The following is a 14,084-nucleotide window of genomic DNA, read 5'->3' as shown; positions in this document are numbered from 1 at the left end:
GAGGTATAAACTTGTACCTATGAAGAATTGGCCTGCATTGTAACTTATTACAGCCAATGGAACTGTCCCCCCTAACTGCAGTGGGCTTTGATTTGGAGACTGAATACACACAAAATGTACTTTTTAATGTTGGCTGGATTTTAGAATAATTTAACTTGGGTCCCCACTAAAAAATTAGTGATAAATCTGTCCCCTCTCCAATCATGATCTAGCTCAGCATGGAGATAAAATATTCTATGTCAGTGTTGGTTCATGGATGTGATAGAGCTTTTAGCTTTAGCTCTTGTCCTTGCTGAAAGGAGGCTGTTAACACCCTAGCTATCAAGTCTGGACTTCATCTGGATACTACCAGACTGTGTTTGTATAAACAAACAGGAGTCACTGTTGTAACAGAATCAGGCAGTTTTAAAAACAGTGGGGGGCCCTGCATTCAAGTTTCTGTTGTTTCTTTGAAGAATTTGTGCTTTTGCAAATGAAATGGGTTTAACCCAAAGCATTGTGTCTTACAGCTTGGGGAAGGTTGGTGAATCTGTGTCCAGTACAACAACAAAAGAGTAATGACTTATTCAAATTTGGAAGCCCACCAGTTGTAAAATATGTGTTTCTTGAAAATGTTGTGCTTGATTAACTATCTCCAAAGCTTTCCAAAAGAAGTAAAGTTGCACCTGACTTTGATAAGCAATTTAAATTGCCTTAAGGTGGAACTTATTTTTTTTCTTTTCCAGGTGTCATCAGTGCCAGAATTTGGCCGTATAATAATTTATACAACCAGTCTTCGTGTGGTGAGAACCACCTTTGAAAGATGTGAACTGGTTAGAAAGATCTTTCAAAACCACAGAGTTAAATTTGAAGAAAAAAATATTGCTCTCAACAGTGACTATGGAAAAGAACTAGATGAGAGATGCAGGAGGGTGTGTGAAGTTCCCTCCCTCCCTGTTGTGTTTATTGATGGCCATTACCTTGGGGTAAGTAAAACATGAGACTATGAAGTCTGTAAGAACAGAAGAAAGTTATTATGTTTTTATGAAATTGTTTGCAATGTTGGAGTGATGGGAACAAAGACAGAGGCCCCTTTGTGGGATGTGTTGTACCCATCCACACTGGTAGGTTTGATGTAAAGACACAACAGAGCTGGGGAGAGGCTTTCAGGAGGGGAGTAAGATGAAGTAATGCAATCTAAGTGAATCTAAGTGATGCTGTGTTTCTAAGAAAAGAGTTCATCTTTGTAGTTAAAACCACGGAAATCTAGAGAAATAGATTTTTTTTTTCCTCATGAAAACCTGTGTATATTATTGACCCAGGAAAATTAACACAGAAAACTTACCTGTCATTTAGTAATAACTCTGTTGAATATGAGAATGTCTAACAGCTTGGGGCTTAAGAGCTTAAACATGCACTGAATTTTATATAACGTAGTCTGTATCAGGCAACTATAATCAATGGAACATTGTTTTAGGTACAGAATGGTTAATACTTAAAATCTAGCAATAAAAACAGCCTAACTCTGCTCTGTTGTGAGACATAACTCCAAGTAGAAAACTATAACTGAAATTTGTACATTGGTACTCTGTGTCTAAAACTGCACCTTTGTATTAGGGATAACCTGTTCTTTAGAAATGTTTCTTTCATAAACTGAAAAATCAGAGTTTAAAAGCAAAAAAATCTGGAAAGCAACCAACAAAATAGGCTGGGAGCTCAGAAAAGGTATTTGTCTCAAGTGGTGAAGAACTAGCAATTAACACTAACCGCGAGATCATGATTTGTGGAGGCAAACTGTATTTAAACACAGCAGGGTTATTTTGTTGGTATTGCCTAATGCTTTCATTTTTATAAAAGATTTAAGTAATGGAATAAAATGCAATCAAAAAACAGCATACAATTGGTGCTGGGGCTGCAAAAATGCTCAAGCACGCATTCTTCCCTTCCTTTCGTGGCACTGGCAGGACTCTGCCAAACTCTTAATGCTATGCTTAAGGCTGGTTTCTCTGAGCAGTCCACTTCACCAGACAACACTAGTACTTGCAAAATGGACCATGCACAGGGTATTAGCAGACAGAGAAATTTAGTTCACATTAGAGACTGCTTTTATCAAATCCCTGAGACAGAGAGCTCTCCAACCAGCCAGCAACAGAAGTCCTTCTTAGAAGAAAAGCTTAAAATTCACCAGGATTCAGACTAAGATTTGCTTACCTAACTGTCATATTAAAAATAATAATAATAAAAAAACACAACACAATGAGTTATGACCAAGTCCAAGAAAATCTCACTGTGATCAATTTGTCAAAACAAATCAGGTAAAATACTGAAATATATCGAATAAATTATTTGCTAAGCTCTAGCTGATGCCCAATTATAGTCACTTTGGTGTGATGGATGGCCCATTAATTCACTGCCGCTTTTTTTTTAGAAGATCACGGGAAACTTGTCTTTAACAGATGAGCAACAGTGTAACAAGCAATACAATTTTATTAAAACTATTTAATTATTTTATGAGATATTTAACAGACATATAGAAAGGAAGGAAAGTGAATTAGGAAGCTAGATAAATGTGGGAGAGATATCAAACTGTCAAACTACCTGCTGACACCAGTGGGTAAAAAGAAGTAAGAATTTAGTGTTCTGGTCTACATACATTTATTACAGCATGGAAACTCCATTCATATTATTTAAGACAAGAAAAAGTACCTGTTGATCTGGTAAAAAACAAAATAGGCCAAAATCAAATCACTGAGGAAGAGCAATAAGTTGGAGGGTAGTTTGCTTATCAGGAAGGTTACAAAAGTTTTACCAGTCTTTCAGGATCTGGCCATGAAGCAATCACTCCCCAGCTATTTCAATGCCTCGTGGATGTGACACCTTAAGAAGACAACTTGTCAGGGACTCACAGGGCAGCAGGTTGGCTGCCTCCTGCACTGGGCTTGTGTTTCAGCAAAATGTGATCGAGAACTCACATGGAATTTGGTCTCATTGGTAACAGTGGACATTTCTGTAATGGCTTTTATGATAATTATATTCTGATATGCAAATGTAAAACAGAAATCCAGAAGCCTGGTGTGTCAGTAAATTAATCACGCAATATTTTCTCTCTCTCTTGCTCTCTCTCTCTTTTTAATTTTGAATATTTATTTCCTGGCAAATCCCTCCCTAAAGGAGATTGCATGAAGCAATACAAAAGAGAATCTATATTGAGCCAGGCACCTTTCAATGAGTCATAGGATAAAAAAACACCCTAATTAAAATATGAAGAGTTTTGAAAAGGGACAAGATTATTTTTAATGAGATAAATGTAACAAAAGCACCAGAACACAGCATATGTGCATGTGACATAGTACACGGTATTTGAGCTGCTCAGAAATCTTGACAGGGTTGCTAGAGTACTGCAAGCTGTGTGGATAAATCTTCACAATACTGTGGAATTTATCATTGCCTACACAGGGGGAATGAGACAAATCAGCTACTTGGGCAGAAGCAATAGAAAAATCATATTTAGTCCCTGTCAAGTAAAGTCCTGTGTGCTGCAGTACAGAAGGTTTTTTAATCTTCTCATTTCTTTCAGGATTGAATCATTGTATTTTTTGACACATGCTGTCTAAATATCAGTCTTTCAGGAAATTGCAGGTTCTTTCTGAAACATGCTCCTTACCATCTGATTCCCGCCCCCCCCCCAGTTTCACCTGAGGCTGTCTCCATCTCTCCATCTGAAATGGAATTATGCCATCTGCTGGGGCACCAAAGCAGAATATAAAATAATTTCCAGAAAGCAGAAAGCAGAATGCAATGCAGGGAAAAAAAAAAAAAAAAAGGAGCATTCTCTTACTCATACAAAGAATCCAGGATGCCTAGAGTTTTATGTTATGTAAAAGCCCATCTTACTGGAAAAGGGATGCACATTAAAAAGACAGAGCCATCCCTAATATACATATTAGCTCATTATAGATATTAATACATAATGCATTATATTTTAAAAATACATTTGTTTATTTTTCACTTTAAGCATATGACTAAATGCCAGTATTCAGCTGCCTTTCACAGAATCACAGAATGGCTGAGGATTGAAGGGACCTCTGAAGATCCTCTAGTCCAACCCCCCTGCCGAGCAGGATCACCTAGAGCACATTGCACAGGATGGAATCCAGGCGGGTTTTGAATATCTCCAGAGAAGCAGCCTCCACAACCTCCCTGGGCAACCTGTCCCAGGGCTCTGTCACCCTCACAGTAAAGAAGTAAAGAAGAAATATTCAGTTGGAACCTCCTGTGCTTCAGTCTGTGCCCACTGCCTCTTGCCCTGTCACTGGGCAAAACTGAGAAGAGACTGGATCCATCCCCTTGACACCCTCCCCTCATATATTTATGCAGATTGATGAGGTCTCCCCTCAGTCTTCTCTTTTCCAGGCTAAACAGGCCCAGTTCTCTCATCCTGTCCTTGTACGACAGGTGCTCCAGTCCCCTAATCATCTTCATAGCCCTCCTCTGGACTCACTCCAGTAGTTCCATGTCCCTCTGGTACTGAGGAGCCCAGAACTGGACACAATACTCCAGGTGTGGCCTCATAAGGGCTGAGTAGAGGGGAAGGATCACCTGCCTTGACCTGCTGGCAACACTTTTCCTAATGCACCCCAGGATCCTGTTGTCCTTCTTGTCCACAAGGGCACACTGCTGGCTCATGGTCAGGCTGCTGTCCCCCAGGAATCCCAGGTCCCTCTCTGCAGAGCTGCACTCCAGCAAGCCAGCTCCCAGCCTGTACTGGTGCTTGGGGTTATTCCTCCCTAGGTGCAAGACCCTATACTTGCCCTTGTTGAACTTCATGAGGTTCCTCTTGGCCCAGCCCTGCAGCCTGTCCAGGTCCCTCTGAATGGCAGCACAGCCCTCTGGGGTATCAGCCATTCCTCCTTTCAAACTTACTCAAAACGTTTTCAAATATGTACATTTATTTTTTTCATGAAGAAACAACTTCCTACTTAGTCTTCCCATCTGTAATGAATCTACAATGGCTTGAGTTTTACAGTCAAAATATTTTGACTCGTTGGTTATGACCATTTACTAAGAATGATAAAGCTATTTTTGTAATTAACTTTAGAAAATACCTGTGTAAAGTATATTTCTTTATGAAAATATTAGCAGTTTCCCTTTTGCCTTTTTCCAGTGGTCATTTATGATTAGTAGCTCTCAATTGCCTCATTGTTTTGCTAGAGTAAACACATTTTCCTAACTTTCACTTGATGGGGTAGATATGAATGGCTCTGTGGCAATAAAGCTATGATATAATTATTGCATTCACTCATCTGCTTCCTCTGTTTTGCAGTTTAACATTTCAGGAACAGCAGGGTTTAATTGCATGCCCTCTTAGTACAAAATCTGATAGCTCTTTGCATATCAAATCTAACTTTTCTTAAGCTACAGTCACACTTTTCTCAGTTTATTGGCAGATTTCCAGGTGTTTAATCAAATTCCATACATGTCCACAACAGATACTTGGGTTTGTCTATTTCCTGCAAACCCAATTCTCTCACATGGTGTTCAAGGTTGGTTTTCCAGCCCACTCTCATTTAACATTTCAGTGCTGTGTTAATTTTTTTCTGAATGTAGGGAATGATGCAAAAGAGAGGCTGCTTCCCCAAATCAGCAGGCAGTCTAGTACAGCCAAATGCAGAACATTTGCATACAAATGCGTACATCTACGTGCATTCCTTGATGAGGAATTACATCACAAAAATGGTAACAGGTTACATTTATGATGGATTATCAACGAGCTGGTTCAATAACAAGACAGAGCTGGAGCAGTAGGAAATTTACTGGGCTTGTCCTAGTTCTGCAGATAGTGGGACCGTGCCTGAAATATGATGCTAATTACTAAATATCTCAAGGGAAAATTGGGAAATATTTTGAAGCAAAAAAATAGTTTAGAAAACCTGTTGAATTATTTAGCAAAGTCTGTAGCATTTGATTTTCAAAAGAAATCTTCTCCTGCACCATGGCTGTGAGATATTTAAGAGCTATTAAGCTATTTAAGCTGGCAGATAAAGCATTAACAGGCTGGTGCTTCAAACCTTTACCTGGTTAACAAAATGTTTGTTTGAAGGGACAGATTCTTAACTGTTTCACACCCCTTTGTGGGTAATTGTGGACTGAGCACAATCTAAGAATAAAAAGAAAGGTGTCACTTTCTGGTCAGAAAGCAACTATTGGAAATATTTAACAGGTGCTTTCATTACTCTATTAATTGCAGGCACTGAGAATTAAGATTCACAGATCCAAAGGGTAGATTAACATCTGCAAAGTATCTTTTATTCAAATTTCACTTGAGGCAGACATTAATCACAGAAGACATACTGAAACACTTAAAAATGTTGATAGACATTTAGAACTTTGGTTTTTAATTTTAAAGCTATAATAATAAGACTTTCCACTTTGGAAATAACACAGCTAGCTGATGAATGTCATCTGAAATATAAATCCTTTGAAATATCAATCTGTAATGGGAAACCTGTCAGATTTTTAATTACAGGGCTGCAAAAGCCAGTCAGCATTACAGTACAGTACCATTGTATAACAGAGCAGAAGTCACAGGCATGCTTTTTGCCAGCTGTTGCCACGGAGAACAGATCCCTGTCTAAATGAGGGCAAATCAGGGTTTGTCCAGATTACGGAATTTGCAGTGCCACAATTACATCAATAAAGCTCCAAATACTTAAAGTTTTTTGCCTAGCACAGGCAGTGCAAGCTCTGACTTAAGCCACTGCAGAGCATTCAAGCCCAGAGCTAATACCCTGCGGTTCTTGGCAAACCCTTTCTTTGTTGTGCCAGTCACTCCTGTTGCCCATTCTATGTGAAAATAGAGAAAAATTAGAGGGCAAGTGTGAAGGAGGCTGGTCGACTGCTAAAAGCTTCTCTGCTGGGGACACAGAGGGATGTGATGCATATGTTGAAGCTGGTATACACTGTGCCCATGATATATAACAGATTTCAACAGAGGAAGATTTAGCATAAGCAATGCTAGCTGATCTGAGATCTGAGTCTCCTGTCATCTTCCACATAATTAAACACAAGTAATTACCTTGTAAATACTTTTTTTTTTAACCTCTTTGAAAGTGGAGCACTGAAGGAGTAGCATTCACTGCAGAAGTTGCACTCACATCCACTAAAATATTAATACCCTGCTTTTTAACAGAATGCAATGCTGTGATTACAAGCATCTCTGAATAAGAAACGTGAACATGGTAAAGAAGTCAGCAAGGGACCTATTTAGTATAACATCATACACAGAGTCAAGAGTGTTTTTCTTTGTAGAGAGCCATAGCTAAAAGACTTTGCAGAGGGAAACCAACCTCACTAGGGTGTCATGCAAAGTCCCTTGCAATATTTCTGTGCCCCTTGGCTGATTTTTGTATTACATACTGAAGTGGTTCTGTACCCTGTGCTCAGCTATTGGTAGAGCTGTGGGCTTCTTCCCTTCTCCCTGCTGTGTACCTTGATAGAAGCTCCATCTGAACACTAGCTGTGTGTGTGTGTTGGGTCCCTGGGTCCCTCTGGGGTTGGTCTGTGACGGGTCCAAGACAAAAAAGGGATACTGGAAAGATGATGCAGCATGGGAAGTCTCTAGCAAGGCACTAGCCCTACACTAGCACATACGTTACTGATGTATATGCTCCCCGGCATCCCTTCCTGTACCTCCATGTAATGGGGAGAATGGTGCTGGTGAGGAACAAGAGCTGAGAGCGCCTTAGAGCCCTGCAGATGACCATGGTGAGCTCAAAGTAATGGCAAATCTTCGTTGTTTGCCAGCATTCCACCTCCAGCATCCCACCACACCTCCCAGATCATGTGAGGTCTACAAAAGATGAATTTTAGCAGTCTGGGCATTCAGAGACCTGAAAAATGGGACAATGAGATGTCATGAACCCACCACTTGTGGCCAATTTCCCACAGCAGTGAGTAAGCACAAGACGGTGAGGTGGGAACGTAGGTCTTATCTGAGCTCTTCTGTGAGCTGGCTTCATGACTGTGCAATTCCCTCTATCTATGCCTCAGTTTCCTTACTTTTTGTCAATTTCTTCTAAACTGATTAAAAGTGTTTGTAAGTATTCAGTAATATTTAGTACTCAGTATATTTGGCTATATAACTGAAGCGTAAGCATTCAAATATGTCCCTCTAATTGCAGAGGGAGAAGAAATTAAATTAATTAAAGAAAAGGGAAAAAGAGATTTACATCATCTTTGACATTTTTGTTTCGTCTGCAATAATCTCTCAGCCTTTACTTTCAGAGGGAAAAAAGAACTACTTCAGTGCTGTCTTGGTTCAGATCACAGAACCCCTCAGAGGCCTAATATACTCAGACGAAATTATTATTATTCATTGTTGTGTCTGACTTTAATGTTGTTATGGTATTTTCATTACCCTTTTTCTCCTTCTGTTACACATTAGGCATATTATATCTTAATTCAATGCTCAACTGCTATAATACTTGAAATAAAATTTCCTCCTCTCATTTAGTTGCAGTCTCTGATGTGTTTTATATTTATATAATTGCAATTTTTGACATAGTAACTAGACATATTTGTTATTCTGTCAGGAACCACACCCTGTAAAATAAAGTGAACACAACCAGAATTTCCAAGCCATGTCACCTTTTACGAAGGGGAAATGCAATATGACACTTGGTAACTAACCTCAGACAGTTCTACCACAACAACGGTTAGATTCTTCTTTCCTTCTAGCTTTCCTAAGGTTGACCTAATTACAAAATGCTTAATGTGAGTCAAATTTGTCCTCAGCCTGTTTAAATTTTCAAGACCAAATCTTCTAGTCATCTTTGGCTTTTCATGTTAAACTGGCTGACCTTTTTCTTCTTCTTACTAATAGGGTGCTGAGAAAATTTTGCTAATGAATGAATCTGGGGAACTGCAGGATCTCTTAACCAAAATTGAGGTAACTATTTCTGCAAATAATCATAGGGAACATACATTGAATACTTGCAATTGAGAACATTTTCCTGAATGGATTCCCTTCTGTTATTCTTTCTTCTTTCTTCTTTCTTCTTTCTTCTTTCTTCTTTCTTCTTTCTTCTTTCTTCTTTCTTCTTTCTCCTTATTCTCTTTATTCTTCTTTTATTTCTCTTTATTCTTTTCTTTCTTCTTTCTTCTCTATTCTTTATTCTTTCTCCTCTATTCTTTCTTCTTCTGTTATTCTTTCTTCTGTTATATAATGATCCCAAATGCTGGTTTGTTTTTTGCTCTTTGGATAAATGATATCTCAGTATCACAGCCTATTAAGTTTGAGAAAACTCGGTGATAACATGAAACCCAAATGTCTACCTATCTATATTTTCTCTGATTTGCCACAGCAAGAAAGGCAGGTAATTTTCACTTTCCTATAACTTTTGACAACACCTTTGATATTTAATCTTCACCACGTCCCAGAGGAGTCAAGCCTCTTGTGTGGATGTTGACCCACTTTCTGTGTGCCACACTGAACATGCTGAGATGTTCATGCACATCTCCTGCATTCTGGTTAGACTTGAAAGTCTAAAGTTGACATCTAGAAAATCTGGGCAAAAGTTGGAAGTTTTCAGTCACACCAATTTACACAAAATTACACAGACCTCACATTACAGATTATTATGCCTTTCTCCAGCTCTTAGTTTGCCTTGTTAGTTCAAGTACTTTGGGGCTTATTTGTCTTTAGTTCTGAACATTTGATATACTCTCCCTGAGGACACTCGGTCTCAGTGTAAGACTGCTCCATCTGCTTTGCTCTAAGCTAGGATCTCTATTGGTTATCACTTTTCTGCTGATCTTGTGAAATTGGCTGCTCAAGGGATTACCTGTCTTCCTTTTGGTGGAGATATCAGTCATAACGTCTGGGTTATACGGGTAGCTGTGGGGAAGAAATGTATTTAGAGTTATTATTTGGTTGTCTTGAAATCACTTGTAAATAAATTAAGATAACACATAGACTTAAGAAGTATGTAATTTCCACATTAAAAATAGATAACATGGATATGATATTTGTTAAAGACACTAATGAAAGAGTAAAAGAAAGCTGTATCTAGTTGATTTATCCCCAAGATTACATCTAAAAGGTTTCTTTTTCCCTGTATTTAAACAAACTACAGCATATGCTTCCCTAACATTCCTTCATAGTAACTCTTTGTATAGAATCTTATGTTGAGCTTTTCACTAAAAGAGAATCCTCTTTTTGGGGAAGCATGATGATTTCTCATTGCCAGTTTCTTTCCTAAACTCCTTCAAAAGTTACGGTCAGGTTGACCAAGGAATGTTCACCTCTGCTTTATTCCAGGTGTAGATTGGGCATTATCCAGTAAATTGAGGACTGCCTCATCTTTTTGGAGAAATAAATGTCCCTTCGCAATGCAGGTGTCACCTTCTGCATTTGTCTGCCCTGTTCTTTAACTCAGAAAAGCTTTCCTTGTCTCATTACTCAATGTATGTGTTTCTGTATAGAATACAGAAGAACCTACTGGCCACATTAAATAGCTAACCAGAAACTATTAAACAAATGTATACATAGAATGAATACATTCAGCATTACTGCTGTCTGACAGGTGACTGTCAAATGGGGACTGTTCAAGCAACTAAGCTAAAACAACTGTGCATTGTTTCTTAGCTATCTTAGCTTTCTACATGAAAAGGTAGCTATTTATAAGCATAAGAAGTAATAATGAATTTAATGATTACAATATTATCTTAAAATGTTGAGATTAATTACAATAATGTCCAATGAAGTAAACTTCCATCTTAAATTATTAATGACATGTGCACTCCTGAGATAAAAGAGAACAAAAATATTACATTATATACTTCTAGACATTGTCCCTGGAGAAGTTAATAGTAAAAGGAGTTGTATGTCCAGTGAAGAAGAATGGCAAATTTATGAGCTACAATACAAAGCAAACAAACAAATAATAATAATAAAAAAATCTGATACTATTATACTGCATTTCTAATTGTTTTGTCCCTCATAAAATTTCCCATATAACTTTGATCTTTGTTTTACAGATGTATATATCGCATAATCTGTTAGTCATGCTGTGTCTTCTGCTTACCTATAAGGATAAGCTAATGGACAAATATATCAAGCATATGGCAAGAAAGATTGATGGAAGTGTTTTGCAAATCTATTAAGAAAAAATCTATCATCTTAGAGAGATTTGCACTACAGCTGCTGTGCACCAGCCCAAATGCTGTTGTATCAACAGTACTGACAAGTGAAATAAGTAGGAAGCTACTTCTACATTACAATAAAGATTCAGAACAGAAAGATACACCAACATAGCAGCAGCAGCAAGACTGGTGCATCATATCTTAGTGAGTGACTCAGTACAACAACCCATGAGCCCTGCTGGGGCATACTGTGCACTTTGAAATCTGCATTTCACCTAATCAGACCCATGTGAAAATAAGTTTTTGTAGATTGTGAGTCAGATTTTCTGCTACATCAAACTGACATGGACTTCAAGGCAGCTGAAATGACTTACGTCAGCTAAGACTCTTTCCTTTCATCTTATGCTCTACATTTTTTTTGTATGTTCATCTAAATTGTCAATAGATGAATGCTGTTTTTAATAGCTTTGCAGCAATCTCTTCAGTTTTCTCAATGATGCTAAAAAAAGGGCTATGTTAGTTCTACATATTTAAGTATACTTTGGTAACAGTTTTTGACTAATATTTTCAGTGGTGTATGATTCCTCAGAGTAACACTAACAGGAATTTTATGCATTACTCTTCTTCCTTTATAAATAAATCTATAAAGTCTTTACTCAACAGTACAATATTAAAGCTAAATATCTGTGCTGTGGTAAGTACTGGTCTACTTTTCATTTATCTGGTACAGAACTTTCAAGCAATCACTAAATAAATTAGCAGTATTTTCAGTAACTGTAACTTAAAAATGTCTTCAAAATCTCTTCCTGTGTTCTCAATCATCTTTAATCCATCACAAAGTATAGTAAAACTACTGTTTTACTCATGAAATAAGAAAATTGAGGGAGCCCAAGTCTTGCCTGCAGCAGTTTTCTCCAGGTATAACTGCTGAATGTTAATGATCTTTCTCTTTTCTACTGAAAGCTTCAGCATTCTACACCCATAAATTTGAATACATCACTTATTTCCTAAAGCACTCCTTGTCAGAAGCTATGAATTGCTTTTTTTTTTTTTATATATGATCAGCTCTAACTGTAATAGGAACAACATATTCAGCATGAACATGTGCAAATGATAAAAGTCCTCATATCTTAACATATAACATAGAAAAATATAACATCAACATAAACTGCCTGGAGTTCAGAATCAATCAATTGCAATACCTATTAGAATTGATCTAGGTCTAAGACTACATCAGAGCAAGCCATCACTTAGCCAGCTTTTTTGACAACTATCAACACAGGATTCTGAGGTGTAATGTGACTGATGATCCCACAGTGAGCATTTCTAACCATTGCACGTGGGTCCATACAGAGGCAGACATGGGTCTTCTGTGGTTGTATACCTTGGGATGGGGAAGTGGATGTTTCTCATGACAGAAACCAAAATGTGTTTCTGAGAAGCTGTCCTGGAATCTTCTTTGTCCTAGAGATACAGCTGTTGAGAAGGTAACATTGTGATCTTTCTTTCTTCTTTGAGCAGAGAGTCCAGCACCCTCATGAGTGCCTCTCTTGCGGGGGCTTTGGATTCCTTCCGTGCTCAGTGTGCCATGGGAGCAAGATGTCTGTGTTTCGGAACTGCTTTACGGACTCATTCAAAGCCCTCAAGTGTACTGCTTGCAATGAGAATGGGCTACAGCGCTGCAGGAGCTGTGCAGGCTAAGAATGGCATCTCCACATGTGCAACCCCATTTTATTGTACTGCAGCAGTTTGTAATATGATTTTTTAAAAATGAATCTGTTTATCTAATTCAGTCAATAAAAATCAATTTATAGTATACTTCTGCTGGTTTGATCATTGGAGCCATTTAAACATGACCATATCATGAATCTTGAAGAGTATGTTTCTACAGTCTTTATAGAGAGATTTGTTGTCTACTGAACGTACGGTATTATCAGCCACTTGGGTGTGAATTCTTCCTTTTTTTTTATACAGAACAATGAGTAATCTAGTAATCTAGTGAGAACACATTATAGCTTTATAAATTTCATGGAAATTTCTGATCAAGCTGGTAACTCTTACGGTTCAAGGGCTGGTCTATGCCCAGACAGCTCCATCTCTGTAAATACCTTTGGCATTTTTTGGTGGGTTTCCCTAACAAGAGCACAAGAAAGTTAGTCAGTGGTTAGTCTGAATGCACTGGTGGTTTTCCACATTGGGTATATTCCAATTTTGAAGTTCATGAGCACTCATGCACTTCTTGAGAGCACCTTTTAGCAAGGTAGTTTAATAGACAGTTACTCTTCTGCCTACATTGACTGCACATCTGCCTTTATAATATTTTGAGCAAAGCATAGCTGTAATATAAAGCAGTATACCTACAGCTGCACAAAGTGCGGCTTGCAAAAAAGTCTCTTCTGAAACTTTATGTTTCTTGATACCTTATTTCCCTTATCTGAATCAACAGAAAAGAACTTTTTCTCCATCTTCATTCCACTTGCTATATCTAGAGGTAGTAGTTAGTGATGAGTTGGAGAAGTTGGACTAACTTATATTTTTGAATTTTGATTATAAAGGACTTATGTGTATTCTAAGAGATATTAAATGTGCAGGCTTGAAAGTGTTGTAAGAACCTACTGCTCTTCTAGCTTCTATAGTGAGGCTCAGAGGGAGCATCTGGATCTTCTGCATAACATGAGAGAGATTATATTTTCTACAGAGACCATCCAAAAAACTTAGCAACACCACAGCTATAAAACTGAATTGCAGATGTGCTTAACTGAGTGAATGTGGAAGAAATTAAAAAAAAAAAAAGAAATAAAAGAAAATCTTTTGTTTCTTCTTGTGTTTAATACCACCCTGTAACCTTTATTTCTGGCTAATATTGCAGTCCAGACTGGTGTAATAGGGAATGAAATATAACACAAAGCAGAATACTGATGCTTAGAACCATCATTACTGTTTCATGAAAACTTATTTTTTTA

The 14,084-nt window shown here is 37.8% G+C and overlaps 1 protein-coding gene across 1 annotated transcript in view; it reads left to right on the top strand.

Annotated features, from left to right (window-relative positions):
- The window catches only part of GRXCR1 (glutaredoxin and cysteine rich domain containing 1), a gene marked incomplete at its 5' end in the record, with an annotated part of 39,340 nt that extends 26,508 nt beyond the window's left edge, over positions 1–12,832 (top strand). Inside the window, 3 exons of the mRNA XM_080588822.1 lie at positions 726–965; positions 8,861–8,926; positions 12,643–12,832. Of these exons, the coding sequence (XP_080444948.1) occupies positions 726–965; positions 8,861–8,926; positions 12,643–12,822 (486 nt within the window). The 3' untranslated portion in view covers positions 12,823–12,832. The remainder of the gene's footprint in view (positions 1–725; positions 966–8,860; positions 8,927–12,642) is intronic.
- Between the last annotated feature and the right edge of the window lie 1,252 nt (positions 12,833–14,084).

Source organism: Anser brachyrhynchus (assembly GCF_964034855.1).
Source record: "Anser brachyrhynchus genome assembly, chromosome: 4".
Taxonomy (NCBI): Eukaryota; Metazoa; Chordata; class Aves; order Anseriformes; family Anatidae; genus Anser; species Anser brachyrhynchus.
This window is presented reverse-complemented; position numbering and strand designations above follow the sequence as displayed.